This window comes from Onychomys torridus, chromosome 11, assembly GCF_903995425.1.
Source record: "Onychomys torridus chromosome 11, mOncTor1.1, whole genome shotgun sequence".
Taxonomy (NCBI): domain Eukaryota; kingdom Metazoa; phylum Chordata; class Mammalia; order Rodentia; family Cricetidae; genus Onychomys; species Onychomys torridus.
In genome coordinates this window covers 5905994-5918225 of record NC_050453.1, presented here as the reverse complement: position 1 = coordinate 5918225, position 12232 = coordinate 5905994, and the positions used below count along the sequence as shown (strand labels likewise).

The 12232-nt window shown below is 38.3% G+C and overlaps 1 protein-coding gene across 1 annotated transcript in view; it reads right to left on the bottom strand.

Moving 5' to 3' along the window:
* Cenpf (centromere protein F) overlaps positions 1-12232 on the bottom strand; it is a 44885-nt gene that overhangs the window by 32258 nt on the left and 395 nt on the right. Inside the window, exons 2-6 of the mRNA XM_036201884.1 lie at positions 11200-11396; positions 10163-10269; positions 9651-9742; positions 6937-7225; positions 5679-5881 (exon numbers count right to left, since the gene is read on the bottom strand). Coding sequence (XP_036057777.1) covers positions 5679-5881; positions 6937-7225; positions 9651-9742; positions 10163-10269; positions 11200-11396 — 888 coding nt within the window. The remainder of the gene's footprint in view (positions 1-5678; positions 5882-6936; positions 7226-9650; positions 9743-10162; positions 10270-11199; positions 11397-12232) is intronic.

Here is a 12232-nt window from a genome sequence, read left to right as displayed (position 1 = left end):
AAGGCAGGTACCACCATGCCCAGCCCATAATGAATTTTTGTAAGAAATGTTAAATATTAAACTACTTATTTTCATCAAACTTCCATTATACCATTACATTTCTAGAGGTTCACAGAATTCTAGAACACCAAAGCCTGTTTTTAAATTATGTTCTCAGAAGCAATAAAAAGAATATGCTGTTGCTTTCTTACATATATAGTTATCTGCTAATTTTAAAAATGTTAATTACATGAAAACTTGGGGTATTTTCCTAAAGTTAAATTTAAACAAAATTGTTTTAGTCCTTCAAATGGTGAGATTCATTGCATATCTTGAAGCCATTCCTTTAGTTCAAATCCTTAATGCTGTGGAATAATCCTTCTATACACTGTGAATATGTATTAGTCTCATCGGTTGATAAAAAGCTGACAGGCTGGTAGCCAGACAGGAAATATAGGTGGAACAGCCAGACACAGAGGACTCTGGGAGGGGGAAGAATGGAGTCAGGGAGAAGACAGCAGGCCAACCAAACAAGCAGAACATATAGAAAATGAGGTTAACAAGCCATGAGCCACATGGCAAAGCAAAGAAAAGAAATATGGATTAATTTAAGTGTAGCGTTAGCTAGAACAAATCTGAGCTATTAGCCAAGCATTTATAAGCCTCTGTGCCAGTTATTTGGGAGCAAGAAGTCGAGACAGGAAAACTCCGCTTACATCTTAAAATGACTGATTCCCGCCCCCCCCAAAAAAAACAACACTTAAGGAGTAATAAGAAAGCTTTGTGGGGCTGGGGAGATGGCTTAGCAGTTAAGAGTACTGGCTGCTCTTCCAGAGGACTGGGGTTCAATTCCCAGCACCCATACGGCAGCTCACAACTGTCTGTAATTCTATTTCCAGGACATATATGTCCTCACACAGACATACATAAAAATACAAAAACACAACATACATAAAAATAAATAAATCATTGGGGGGGAAAAAGCTTTATATTAATAGGGAAGAGTTTTCCACTCTGTGAGGTGCCTCAATTTAATAAATTTCACTAATATTTTTCTCCGAAATTTTTCAATACATATATGTTACTTTGTGTGCACACATTGTGTGCATGTGTATGAAGGTAGACATTTGCAGGTGCACATGGAGACCAGAGAGGTCAACATCAGTGTCTTCCTCAATGGTTCTCAGTTTTTCAGGCAGAATCTCTCAATGATACTGGAAAGGTTCACCAATTCGGCTAGACAGCCTAGACAGCCATCCCCAGGGATCCTTCTGTCTCTGCACTGACCCCTCTCCCCCACCACACCCCAGTGCTAGGATTATAGCACGTGCAACCATAACCAGCTATTTTTAATTATTGTATGTGCAGACACAACACATGCATGCAGGTCAGAGAACAACATTTTGGAGTCAGTTCTCTCCTCCAACCATGGGTTCTGGGGATTGAACTCAGACTGTCAGGTTTCTGCAACAACTATGTGTACCTGCTGAGTCAGGTCACTGATCCTATCTGCATCTGTATTATGTATGCATGTAATTTAAGCATGAGCGTTGAGGACAGACTGAACTCCAGTGCTCAAGCTTGTGTGAGCACTTTACTGACTTAAGCCATCTGTTCAGCCACCCGTAGTCTAATTTAACACTATTGAGTATTGTATTAGAAACCTGAGAATTCAGAAGAAAACAGTATGCAATATTTACTGGAACATAAAATGTCGATTATTAACTAGCCAAAGATGAACAGCAACAAACTGGTCAATGGTGACTAAATGATTTTAGAAATACCATAACTAAGAAGATACCTGAGCTGTACACAGTAGCAGCACACACCTGTGCTCAGCATTCAGAAGGCTGAAACAGGAAAATCATCAGTTTGAAGTCAGTCTGAGCTACACAGTGAAACACTTTCTGAACAAACAACATGAACTGCTTTACATGTGTGTGCTCTCTGTATGCAGATGAATACCCAGCTCTTTACTTGGATGCTGAGAATCCACTCGGGTCCAAAGCAAGCAAATCACCAACTGATCCATTTCTCCAGTCTCAGAAAACATTACATTCTTAAGCCAATGCATCAAATTCACCCACTGCCTCAGACATTAAGATAACTTCCTTCCATTGCTATAATTACTGTCTTTAAGTTTTTAAATTCCCAAGGAATACTACTACATGATTTTCAACAATAAATATAAACAAACAGTGATTGAGAACCCATTGTGTCCTCCACTGTTCTAGGCTGTGGAAAAACAACTAAGATCACAGCCCCTAAGACTGGCATTTTGAAGGCTGACAATATAAAACAGAAAAACAAAAACCAAGCACCAAAATAAACGAACCCTTAGCGCCCTCTACTGGCACTCCTTCACAGTGCAGCGCATTCCTAAGGGACAGCAACCCTTTCCTTATAGACAGGAGATTAAAACAGACCCTTGAAGGTATATATACCTCATTCAAAAATATTCTGAATACCACAGTGGTTCCAATGATGCACAATCCATGTGTAAGTAACTGCCCACTAGATGTCATGTATGCTCTGTAATACTCTAAAGCAGTGGTTTTCAACCTTCCTAATGCTGTGACCCTTTAACCCTTTAACCTAGTTCTTTATATAGTGATGACCCCCAACAAAATAAAATTATTTTGTTGCTACTTCATAACTGTAATTTTGCTACTGTCATGAATTATAAATATATGATATACAGGATACCTGATATGAGACCCTTGTGAAAGGGTCCATCACCAAGGGTCATGACCCATGAGTTGAGAACCAATGCTCTAAAGTGCACAGAGCTCAAGTTCCTCCAACTATGTAGTTATGATCCTTAGCACTCCATTCAGCTTTTTCCATTGTAAAGCATGGGTGCTGGGTTCCAGGTTAGCTGCTGTGAGCCTTAAACTCCTTCCAGCCTCCAATTGTAGTTTGTAAACAGTTGGAAAAAGAACCAAACGACGTTCAGTCACTTGAAAGCACAAGAGTATATTAGCACCATTCTATTTAATAAGCAATTCTAATGACACACATCATAATGTGATGTCAGCACAACATTTAACAAAGTCATATTAGGCACAAGAAGAAAAAGGTGAACTAAATTTTCAGTTGGGTAATTTGAAACTAACTTGGGGAGAAAAGAAAATCCAAAAGGCACTGAAATACATCTGAACCTTAAGGACCTGGAGGAACCGTAATAAGATGAAAGCCAGGGTCAGATTCTCAGCACTGTCCAAGTCAAAACCTCTAACAGTCTGACTAAAGACCTCACCAAATAGGACAGGTAGAACAAAAGAACTGTTCTCATCAAAAGAAGACAAAAACTAATTCTTATTATTCAGGAAGTCCCAGCTAGACAGAGATTCAACTCAAAATTAGCTAAGTTGAATACAAACTCAATAATAAGCTGTGATAACAGCAATTAATATTATAAATTCACCTTGACCCAGGTATTACCGCAAACCTTTTACAAAAATCACCTCAATCTTTACAAAACCTTAGCACAATGGTATTATAGTAAATAATAATACTTCAATAAAGAAAAAAGAGAACAGCAACAAATACAGCTTCTGAACACTGCTTTGAGATAAATTATTTCAAAAGGAAGAAGCAGACCAATGAGAGAGTTCAAGAGAGTCTATAATCGTAAACAATACTGGGGAGAACACAAAACAAAATGAGCAAACAAACCCCAACCCAGAACTATCCCTCAGGAATGAAGAGGGATCAAAGCATCTTTCAATAAAGGGAAAGTAGGACCTTGTGGGCAGTACACATAATCTAACAATGGAACAGAAAGTGCTTAAGTGGAAAGGTAAAAAATGGAACCCTGGAAGAATTTAGAAAGGAAGAAAATACAAGGAAGCATTAATATCTGACATTTTTAAATGTCTGACAATTGTCATAAAAAATGTAATAGACCAATATAGTTCTAAGTGTAGGTTAAAAAGACATTTAAGACTACTATAAATGGGGGAGGATAAAAACAAGGGAGGCAAATGTGTCATATTAAACCTGGCAAAATGAACAAACAATAGCCTATGAATCCTCTAAAATGTCTATGTAATCCATTGAATGGTAAGAAGCACAGTAATCAAAAACAGAAACAGCAAAATGAATCACAGGCTTAAGTCATGGCAAAAAGTTACATGAAATGAGCTAAATTCACCAATTAAACACTAGACTAAAAAACATGACCTAATTCTATGTGAAACATATTTCAAAGAAGATAACATAGCTAGAATGAAAATAGAAAGAAATAAGGAAATTTGACCACTCAGATAAAAACATCAACAACCACTGTAATTCCCTCAGTAGGAAACATATAATTGTTAATTATTAAAGGGATTAAATTTAAAATATTAAAATTTCCATGAAAGAAATCTCTAGGCCTGGTTGATTTCACTAGCGAATTCTACTCAATCCACTAAGATAAACTTATCAAAGGCATTTTCTTCAAGAAAACTGACCAGAACAGTTCCCAGTTCATTTTATAAATCTGAGATTACCCTGATAACAAGTATCATACAAAGACGGAAGAAAAAAAGAAAATGCCAAACAATAATTATCTCCCATGAAAATAAGACACCCAAATCCTTAACAAGTTATTGGCAAAAAAGAAAGAAAAAGAAAAAAAGAAAGAAAGAAAAAATTCACATCTAAATTAAAAGTTACATGCCATAATAATGTAGGACATTTTCTAAAGACATACAGCTCATTCAAATATCCGAAACCCAATCAGTATAATCTGCCACATTAATACATTACTACCTCATATAACTAAATTTAACCTTCAACTATGTTAAAACAAAATTTCAGTTAGGGAAGAAAAGGAACCTGCTCATGGAAAGCAGAGACCAGGTCTGCTGCAGCAATTTTCACCTATAAACTCAGATACGGTATCTATCAAAGGAACAAATCCTTTGTTTTCAGGGTTCTCTGTAATTTTAATAACCAAATGAAAGAACCATATGCCCAAAACATAAATAACAACACTACAAGGGCCCTGAGGAAGAGTAGAGAGTAGATAGCAAGAAAACGCATGGACTGGGGGAGAAGGGGGTTTTCAAGTACAGTGACAATATAATCCAAACACTAGGCCCAGAGATTGGGTCCAGAAAGCACCAAATCCATCATGGTTGGTTTTCAAAGGTAATTCATTTCTCCATGTTACACACAGTAGTTAGTTCAAAACTATTGAATGTACTACTATTTTCTGAATTTATTCACTGCCTCCACAGGGTAATAAGTTTTGCTGCCCTACATATCCCCAGAACTAGAATAATGATGAACATACAGCAGCACTCAATAAATAACTGAATGAGGACAAATGACAGAAAAAACCGGAAGACCAGAGAGAGGTAAGTTGGAGCTAAAGGAACAAGCCCTCAATAGCCCTAAGAAAAGTCTTAGGCAGCACGCATGTACAGAGTCCCAGAGCAGATCATCTAAATCCCACCCCGTGTCCTGAAACTGTCTGACAGCTTCAATATTCCTCCTAGACCATGTGACATTACTGGTCACTGTGACTTGCTCAACATCACTCAGCTGGAAAGGCACTAGCGAGACAGGTCCCATTACCTACCCAACCACAGACAGCCTAGTTCATCTGCATCAGGAGCATGTGCTTACAAGACCTTTACAAACAGTTACTGTATACATTTAGGTATAGAAGATGGCCATTTCTCAATCATTCATGGAAAGTCAAGTACCTTGGTTGCTGCCTGGTCATACTGTGCTGTGGTTCTCACTAGTTCATCCCTGGTTTTGTTCAAAGCTTTCTCTTTTTCAATTAATTCCATTTTTGTTTTCTCCAGCTGTAGCTGTAACTCTTGAAATTTATTCACTTGGCCTTTCATTTCCTTTTCTTGCCCTTGCAGGCGTAGTTCCAACTCATTCATCTTGTTTTTTAGGTCTGAAAGCACAAAAGAAAATAAAATTCCCATTTATATATACAAAGACATATGCATACTTACAAAATGTTCACAACTTTTTATTTTACCTACTCTGAAATTTTTGGTGAGATAACTCTAACATTAAATACAGAAACTATGTTAACTGGATTTAACTTCAGCAGTTGGCATCTCCATTGACATGTATATTTAAGTATTCTATATAGGAAGCAGTGAAATACATTTTCTTATGTCTCCACAGAGGAGCAAAGAAGGGATGCTTTGCAAGCAGCACCTTATAGTGATGTAGTAGTAACCATAAGTAAGGGCCTATGTAAAGGTATCACTTGATTTAGACAGTGGACATTAATATTTGCTTTATGCCATATCAATGCAAATTCGTGCTAGGCAGTGAGATGCTCACCTTCCTACGGTTCCTGGGAGCTTTGCCGCCACTGAAGATCAAGACATGTAAACCTCTTACATTGCCAGAACTAACAATGACATCCTTCCCTTTCCCTACACATGTAGTACTGGTTCCAATGGCACTGACAGTGTGACAGCTCTCACCAGCACTGGAATAGATCACTGCACTGAAAATTATCAGAATCTGCAGAGTAGATTCCAAACACCACCTGGTATGCTTGGCATCAGCTGAAGTGTGGTACAGCAGCCAAGGTTACAGGTTTGCTCCCATATGGACAGCCTGGCAGCACAAGGCAGAGCTTCTCTGTAGATACATGCCACATTTCTCCAAGGCTGCTCAGACCACAGGCTCATTCTAAGGGTCTCAACAGAGTCAGGTGAGAATCGTGAGGAGTGCAAACTTGTAACCAACCTACTCACTCTGCTCTGGGGAAAAGAAGTTAATGCTTCTCAAACTACTTTTAAAGGCTCACAGTGTCATGTTTTTAATACAAATACAAGTTCATTCCAAAACTATCATGTCTTTTGTTATTACCAAAATGGCATGAGCCTGAGAAGTTAACTACCAATGTGTCCAACAAAATATACAATGCACACCTCAAGGTGAAATGATAGAGGAAAACCTCCTTGTAAACTTATGTCAGAAAGTTACCTTGATTCTGGGCCTGGACCCGCTCCCAAAGCTGAGAACCACTGGGATTGTCCCCAAAGTCGCTGCTGCAGCCTCTCTTCCCTGTCTGCAGACTTGATCTGTTAGGAGTCACTTCTTCTCCCAAAGAATGAGAGGCAGAGACATCTCTCCTGAGTGGGGTTTTCAGAGAACTAGATGAAAGGCGACTCGGGTTCTTTTCCTGTTGCCAAGAAAATACTGATGAGGAAGCCTGATGTCTTGCAATGTCCCGGTGATTCATGGTAGCTTGGTGAATAGGCTGGTTCACTTTCTATAAAAAATAGAAACTCTTCAGAGCCCTTTAAAAGTCTCAATTTTCTTTTTAATTTATTCACCCCTCGCCACCCTCCCCACCCCCATTACTCCAGTGCTAGGGATCAAACCCAGGGCTCTGAGCATGTTCTGAAAGCATATTACTGCTGACCTACATCCCCTGGAAATCTCAATATTCAGGGCTATTTCTTTTCAGACAGAACATGTAGCCACAATCCCACAATGATGATGTTTGCACAGCATGCTAATATTGAATGTTAATCAGGTGTAAGACATCCTAAGTTAAATGCCAAGACCTAGTAGTGCAATGTCCTGACAGTCAGACTTCTCAGCACTGAAGGATGAGCAACAACAACCATCTGAGGTACCATCAATCCATAAGGGCTAAATCTTAGTTCTACTTTCCATTGTTCACCTCCATTTTCAATTCCAAAATTGGCTTTCCTTTGCCCAGGTACCTTTACACTAAATATCAACCTACAGAACTGTCACTAACCTCACATTTCATTATCTGGTAATGCACTCCAGAAACATCATGTGGCTATTTATAATCAACACTGGCATGTAGCCTGTGCAGAGATACTGTGTCAGTTCTATAGCATGCATTCTTCTGACTACTGGAGAGGTTCAATGGTCATAGGAATTCACATTCCTTATAAGGCACAACAGGTTCCAAATGATGAAGCACATGTCTTTAGGGCAAGTTAGAGAACGTTTATTTATCTTGGTAAGCAGTGCCTTTGGTACAACAATCCTGGTCACCTCAAAACAAGGTTTACAGATGTGTAAAGAAATAGGCCTTTGATCCTCAAATAGTTACCTAAATTATAAACTCTGCCTCAAGCTGTTTGAATTGTGATGTCTCACCAAATTTCTGTTTGGCAGTGATGCACAATTGATACCAAACTAGGTTGTTTTGGGGGGCTTTTGTTGTTGTTGTTGTTGTTGTTGTTGTTGTCTTAGAAAATGACATGACGTGCATGGCAGTGGTGAAGGAGTCTTCCAGATCAGGTTTGGAGGGTGGCTTCAAAAGTAGCACAGGTTTTAAATCCCGCATTTCCACCCACTTCTCTGCTTAATGACCCATATCAAAATGGAGTTTATACCTAGGGTGTAGCACAGTTGGTAGTATGCCCTGCATACATAAAGCCCTAGATTCTATATACAACATAACATAAAGCAAATTTAGTGGCACACACCTGAGATCCTAACCCTCTGCAAATAAGGCAGGATGTTCAAACTCCAAGACAATCCTCCTCAGCTACATGGTAAATTTGAGGCCAGTCTAAGACATTGAGACTATCTCAAAACACAAAACAAACAAAACCTACAGGCAACTACCTATAAGAAATAGGACACTGTGTTGCCAACATTCTCCTCTGAAATGAGAATTTTACCAATAACAACCCTCAAAACTCACAGTTCTTATAGTTAACTGCATTCCACCAGAGAAGTCAGCCAGTAAGTATCAGGACAAAAAGAATAATTCCCTAGTACTTCTCTCTCCAAATCAAGACCTTATCTCAGGGTTAATAAGGAGATAAAAAAGATTTGGTGCCCCCATGAACATTTACCATTTATGGACAAAACTAACCTCAACTAAAGTCCTTAGTTTTTGTTTTAAGACAAGGTCTTAAGCATGTAGGTCAGGATGGCTTGAACTCAAGATCCTTCTGCCTCAGTCTCCTCAGTGCTGAGATCACAAGCATGTTCCATTTTAATTGTATTTATTTGTGTAATAGGTGAGTGAGTACAGAACAGGCATACTGCAGCACCTGCATGCAGGTCAAAGGATAACTTTCAGGAGTCAGTTTTCTCCTTCCCCCGTGGGGTTCCATGGATGGAATTCAGATAGCCAGGTTTGCACAGCAATTGCTTTTACCTCCTGAGCCATCTTGTGCAGCCCCACCCCTACCTTTTTGTTTGTTTGTTTGTTTTTTGAGACAAGGTTTCTTTGTATAGCTTTGGTGCCTGCCCTGGATCTCACTCTGTAGACCGGGCTGGCCTCGAACTCACAGAGATCTGCCTGTCTCTGCCTCCTGAGTGCTGAGATTAAGGTGTGTGCCACCACTGCCCATAAAAATATTTATTTTTATGTTCTGTGCATTTGTATTTTGTCTGCATGTATGTCTGTATGAGGGTGTTGAATCCCCTGGTGTTGGAGTTACAGACAGTTGTGAGCTGCCATGTGAGTGCTGGGATTGAACCTGGGTCCTTTGGAAGAGCAGCCAATGCTCTTAAACATTGGAGCCATCTCTCCAGCCGTTTGTGGCCCTATTTTTAAAAAAAACAAAAATAATCATCACCAATGAGACCTCAAATTTTTCTCAATGTAAGAGAAATATGCCATCCCTAGATAAGGCAAGTCAGTCTTATGCTTCAGCAAAGAGTTTCTTCTTCTGCAGGGACTATAATGAACTTACTTTAGCATGCAAAGCTTTAACTTCTGCCTCTAATTTTTTCCGTTCTTCAACTTCTTTATTATATTTTTCTTTTAAATCTTCATATGCAGAACCTTAAACAGAGACAATGGAATGAGATTTTATGTCAACCAATCATTTCCTAAATAAATTAACAGATCAGCAATGATTGCACTAAGTCTTAAAATAAGTACCTTAATCTTTAATAGAAAGGAGACTGGAGCAACATGTCAAAATACTGATCAAATTACTCAAACATGAAAACTGAGGTGTCTCCCATATTCTGAAACTTTTAAAACACACTGCAGAAGGGTAAAATGTAAGGGTTAATGCTTACCTCTAATGGCTCAACATAATGCAACAAAAACGCAAACTAACATCCAATTGGGGGTGACATTTTTAAAAGACCAAAATTAAAAGCTGAATTCAAATGTGGACTAATTCATTGCTCTTGCAGAATTTAAAACTGAGAGTTGTTTATACCAAATAAAAATCTTTACCGATATAACATTGACTTGGTGTGAGTGGAGTTGTAAAAAGCTTTTGTGGTGTACTGCATGGATTCAAAGAAACATCTATAGACTGTGCGGCTTGGTGGCTCCTTTCAAGTTCAGATTTGCACCTGTTAAAAAAAGAACCCAAGAGACCAACAAGACAGATTACACCAAAGGCTACAGAATACAAATGCTATCCATTCCCACAGGACAAAAGAGCATATGAAACTTTGCTTCTAAGAATCCTTTTATCCAGTAGACATCTAGTGAGCTCTAATCTTTAAGCCAGATATACAATGCAGTATCCTGTCTTCAAAAATCTAATGAAGACCTATTACAATAAGCACTACAGCAGCAAAGAAGTATAGGGGACTAGGGATATACAGTCCAAGCAAATCTTATGTTCCATCTAAGCCAAAGAAAGACACAAAGAGCTCAGAACTTCAGAAGCCCAAGTTGAGTGATATTCTTAACACATAGGTTCTAATTATGAAAATAAAGACATTACTTATGACAATCATTTCAAAACAAGAGATTTGGGGTGGGCAGGAGGGCTCAGGTAAAGCCAGATAACCCAAGTTTCATTCCTGAGATCCATAAGTGAATGGGGAGAATTGGCTCCCAACAGCTGTCCAATGACTTCCACATGTGTGTATGAACACACAAATGTAATAAATGTAGAGACTTGATTTACAGATATCATATGGCATTTTAAAGAGATGTATAAATTAACATAACACATCTAGAAAGGATTATGACTAGAAATGCTACCCATCCATGTTAGGGGCTCTTTTGCTCCACCTAGACAGAAATTATAGGCAGGAAAGTGATGATCTCTGGCAGCTTTAGTTTGCCAGAGTACATGGCAAAAGCAAGGTGTGGCAAATGATACCCTCTACTGTTTGTCTTTCTGTATATTGGGATCCTTAGCCCTGCAAACTTTAACAACTCTTGTGTGAGCCTAGAAATTACAATTTCTCAGCCTTTGGTCAAGCTCTCAGCTGGAGGTCTGAGACCCTTGGCACTAAGGTCCACAGAAATGCTACTCAGACAGTTACCGCTTAAGTTCCAGTTCCAGTTTTTCTATTTGTTTTCTGCATGAGCTCAGTTGACCTTCTTGAAAATTCAATTGTGACTCCTTAACTTGAAGTTCATGAGAAATCTTCTGCTTTGTTCTCTCCAAAGTTTCACATATTTCCATCAATCTTTGATTTTCCCTTTTCAGGTCTGCACCCTCTGTTTTTCCATCTTCAACCTAACAGAGATTATTGACAAGAAAATAGTTTTGTTGCTTGTTTACTTACCAAGTATTATGTGTGAGTCTAATTCTAAAACTAACTTTCTGAGACACGGTAGTAATCTGGGGTGAACATAGAAATTTTAAATGACCAAATTGTTGAGCATATAAATAGGGAAGTTCTATAAAGTTACATACTATATTATCTTTTAACATCCTTTGAAGAATTTGAAAAAAAAGGCTGAAGCAGTGGCTCAGTGGATAAAGAGTAACTTGCTGCTCTTGCAAAGGACCTGAGTTCAGTTCCTAACACCCGTATCACATGGCTCAGAATTTTATAGAACTAGATTCTTTGGGATCCAGTACCCTTTTCTGAGCCCTCAGGTACTACATGCATGTGGTATACATACAACACAAACATATACATATTTTAATAATGTATATGTAATACACATAATTATAAAATACAAATGTATGTGTGTGTGTGTGTATATATATATATACACACACACACACACACACACATACATATATATATATATTTTTTTTAAAGAGAATTTTAAAATAAACTTTATAACTTTTCCTAAACAGTTCACTTTCAAGTTTTGCCAAGGAAGCCAGTTATTTTAAGAAATGCTAAATGACCTTTCCATAAGCAAAAATACATTAGAAGCCATGATTGTATACCACACAATTGGCTAACAGACTTTTTGTTTTCATTTTTAAAGAAGTCTTATGTTGTTATTTAATACCCCTGAAGAGATGATGCTGGAAACCACAAAGGAAAAGCTCCCTGTTAGGGAGCACCCTACACCTAAACTGAAAATACTTTAACAGTCCAGAGCTGAAGCTAG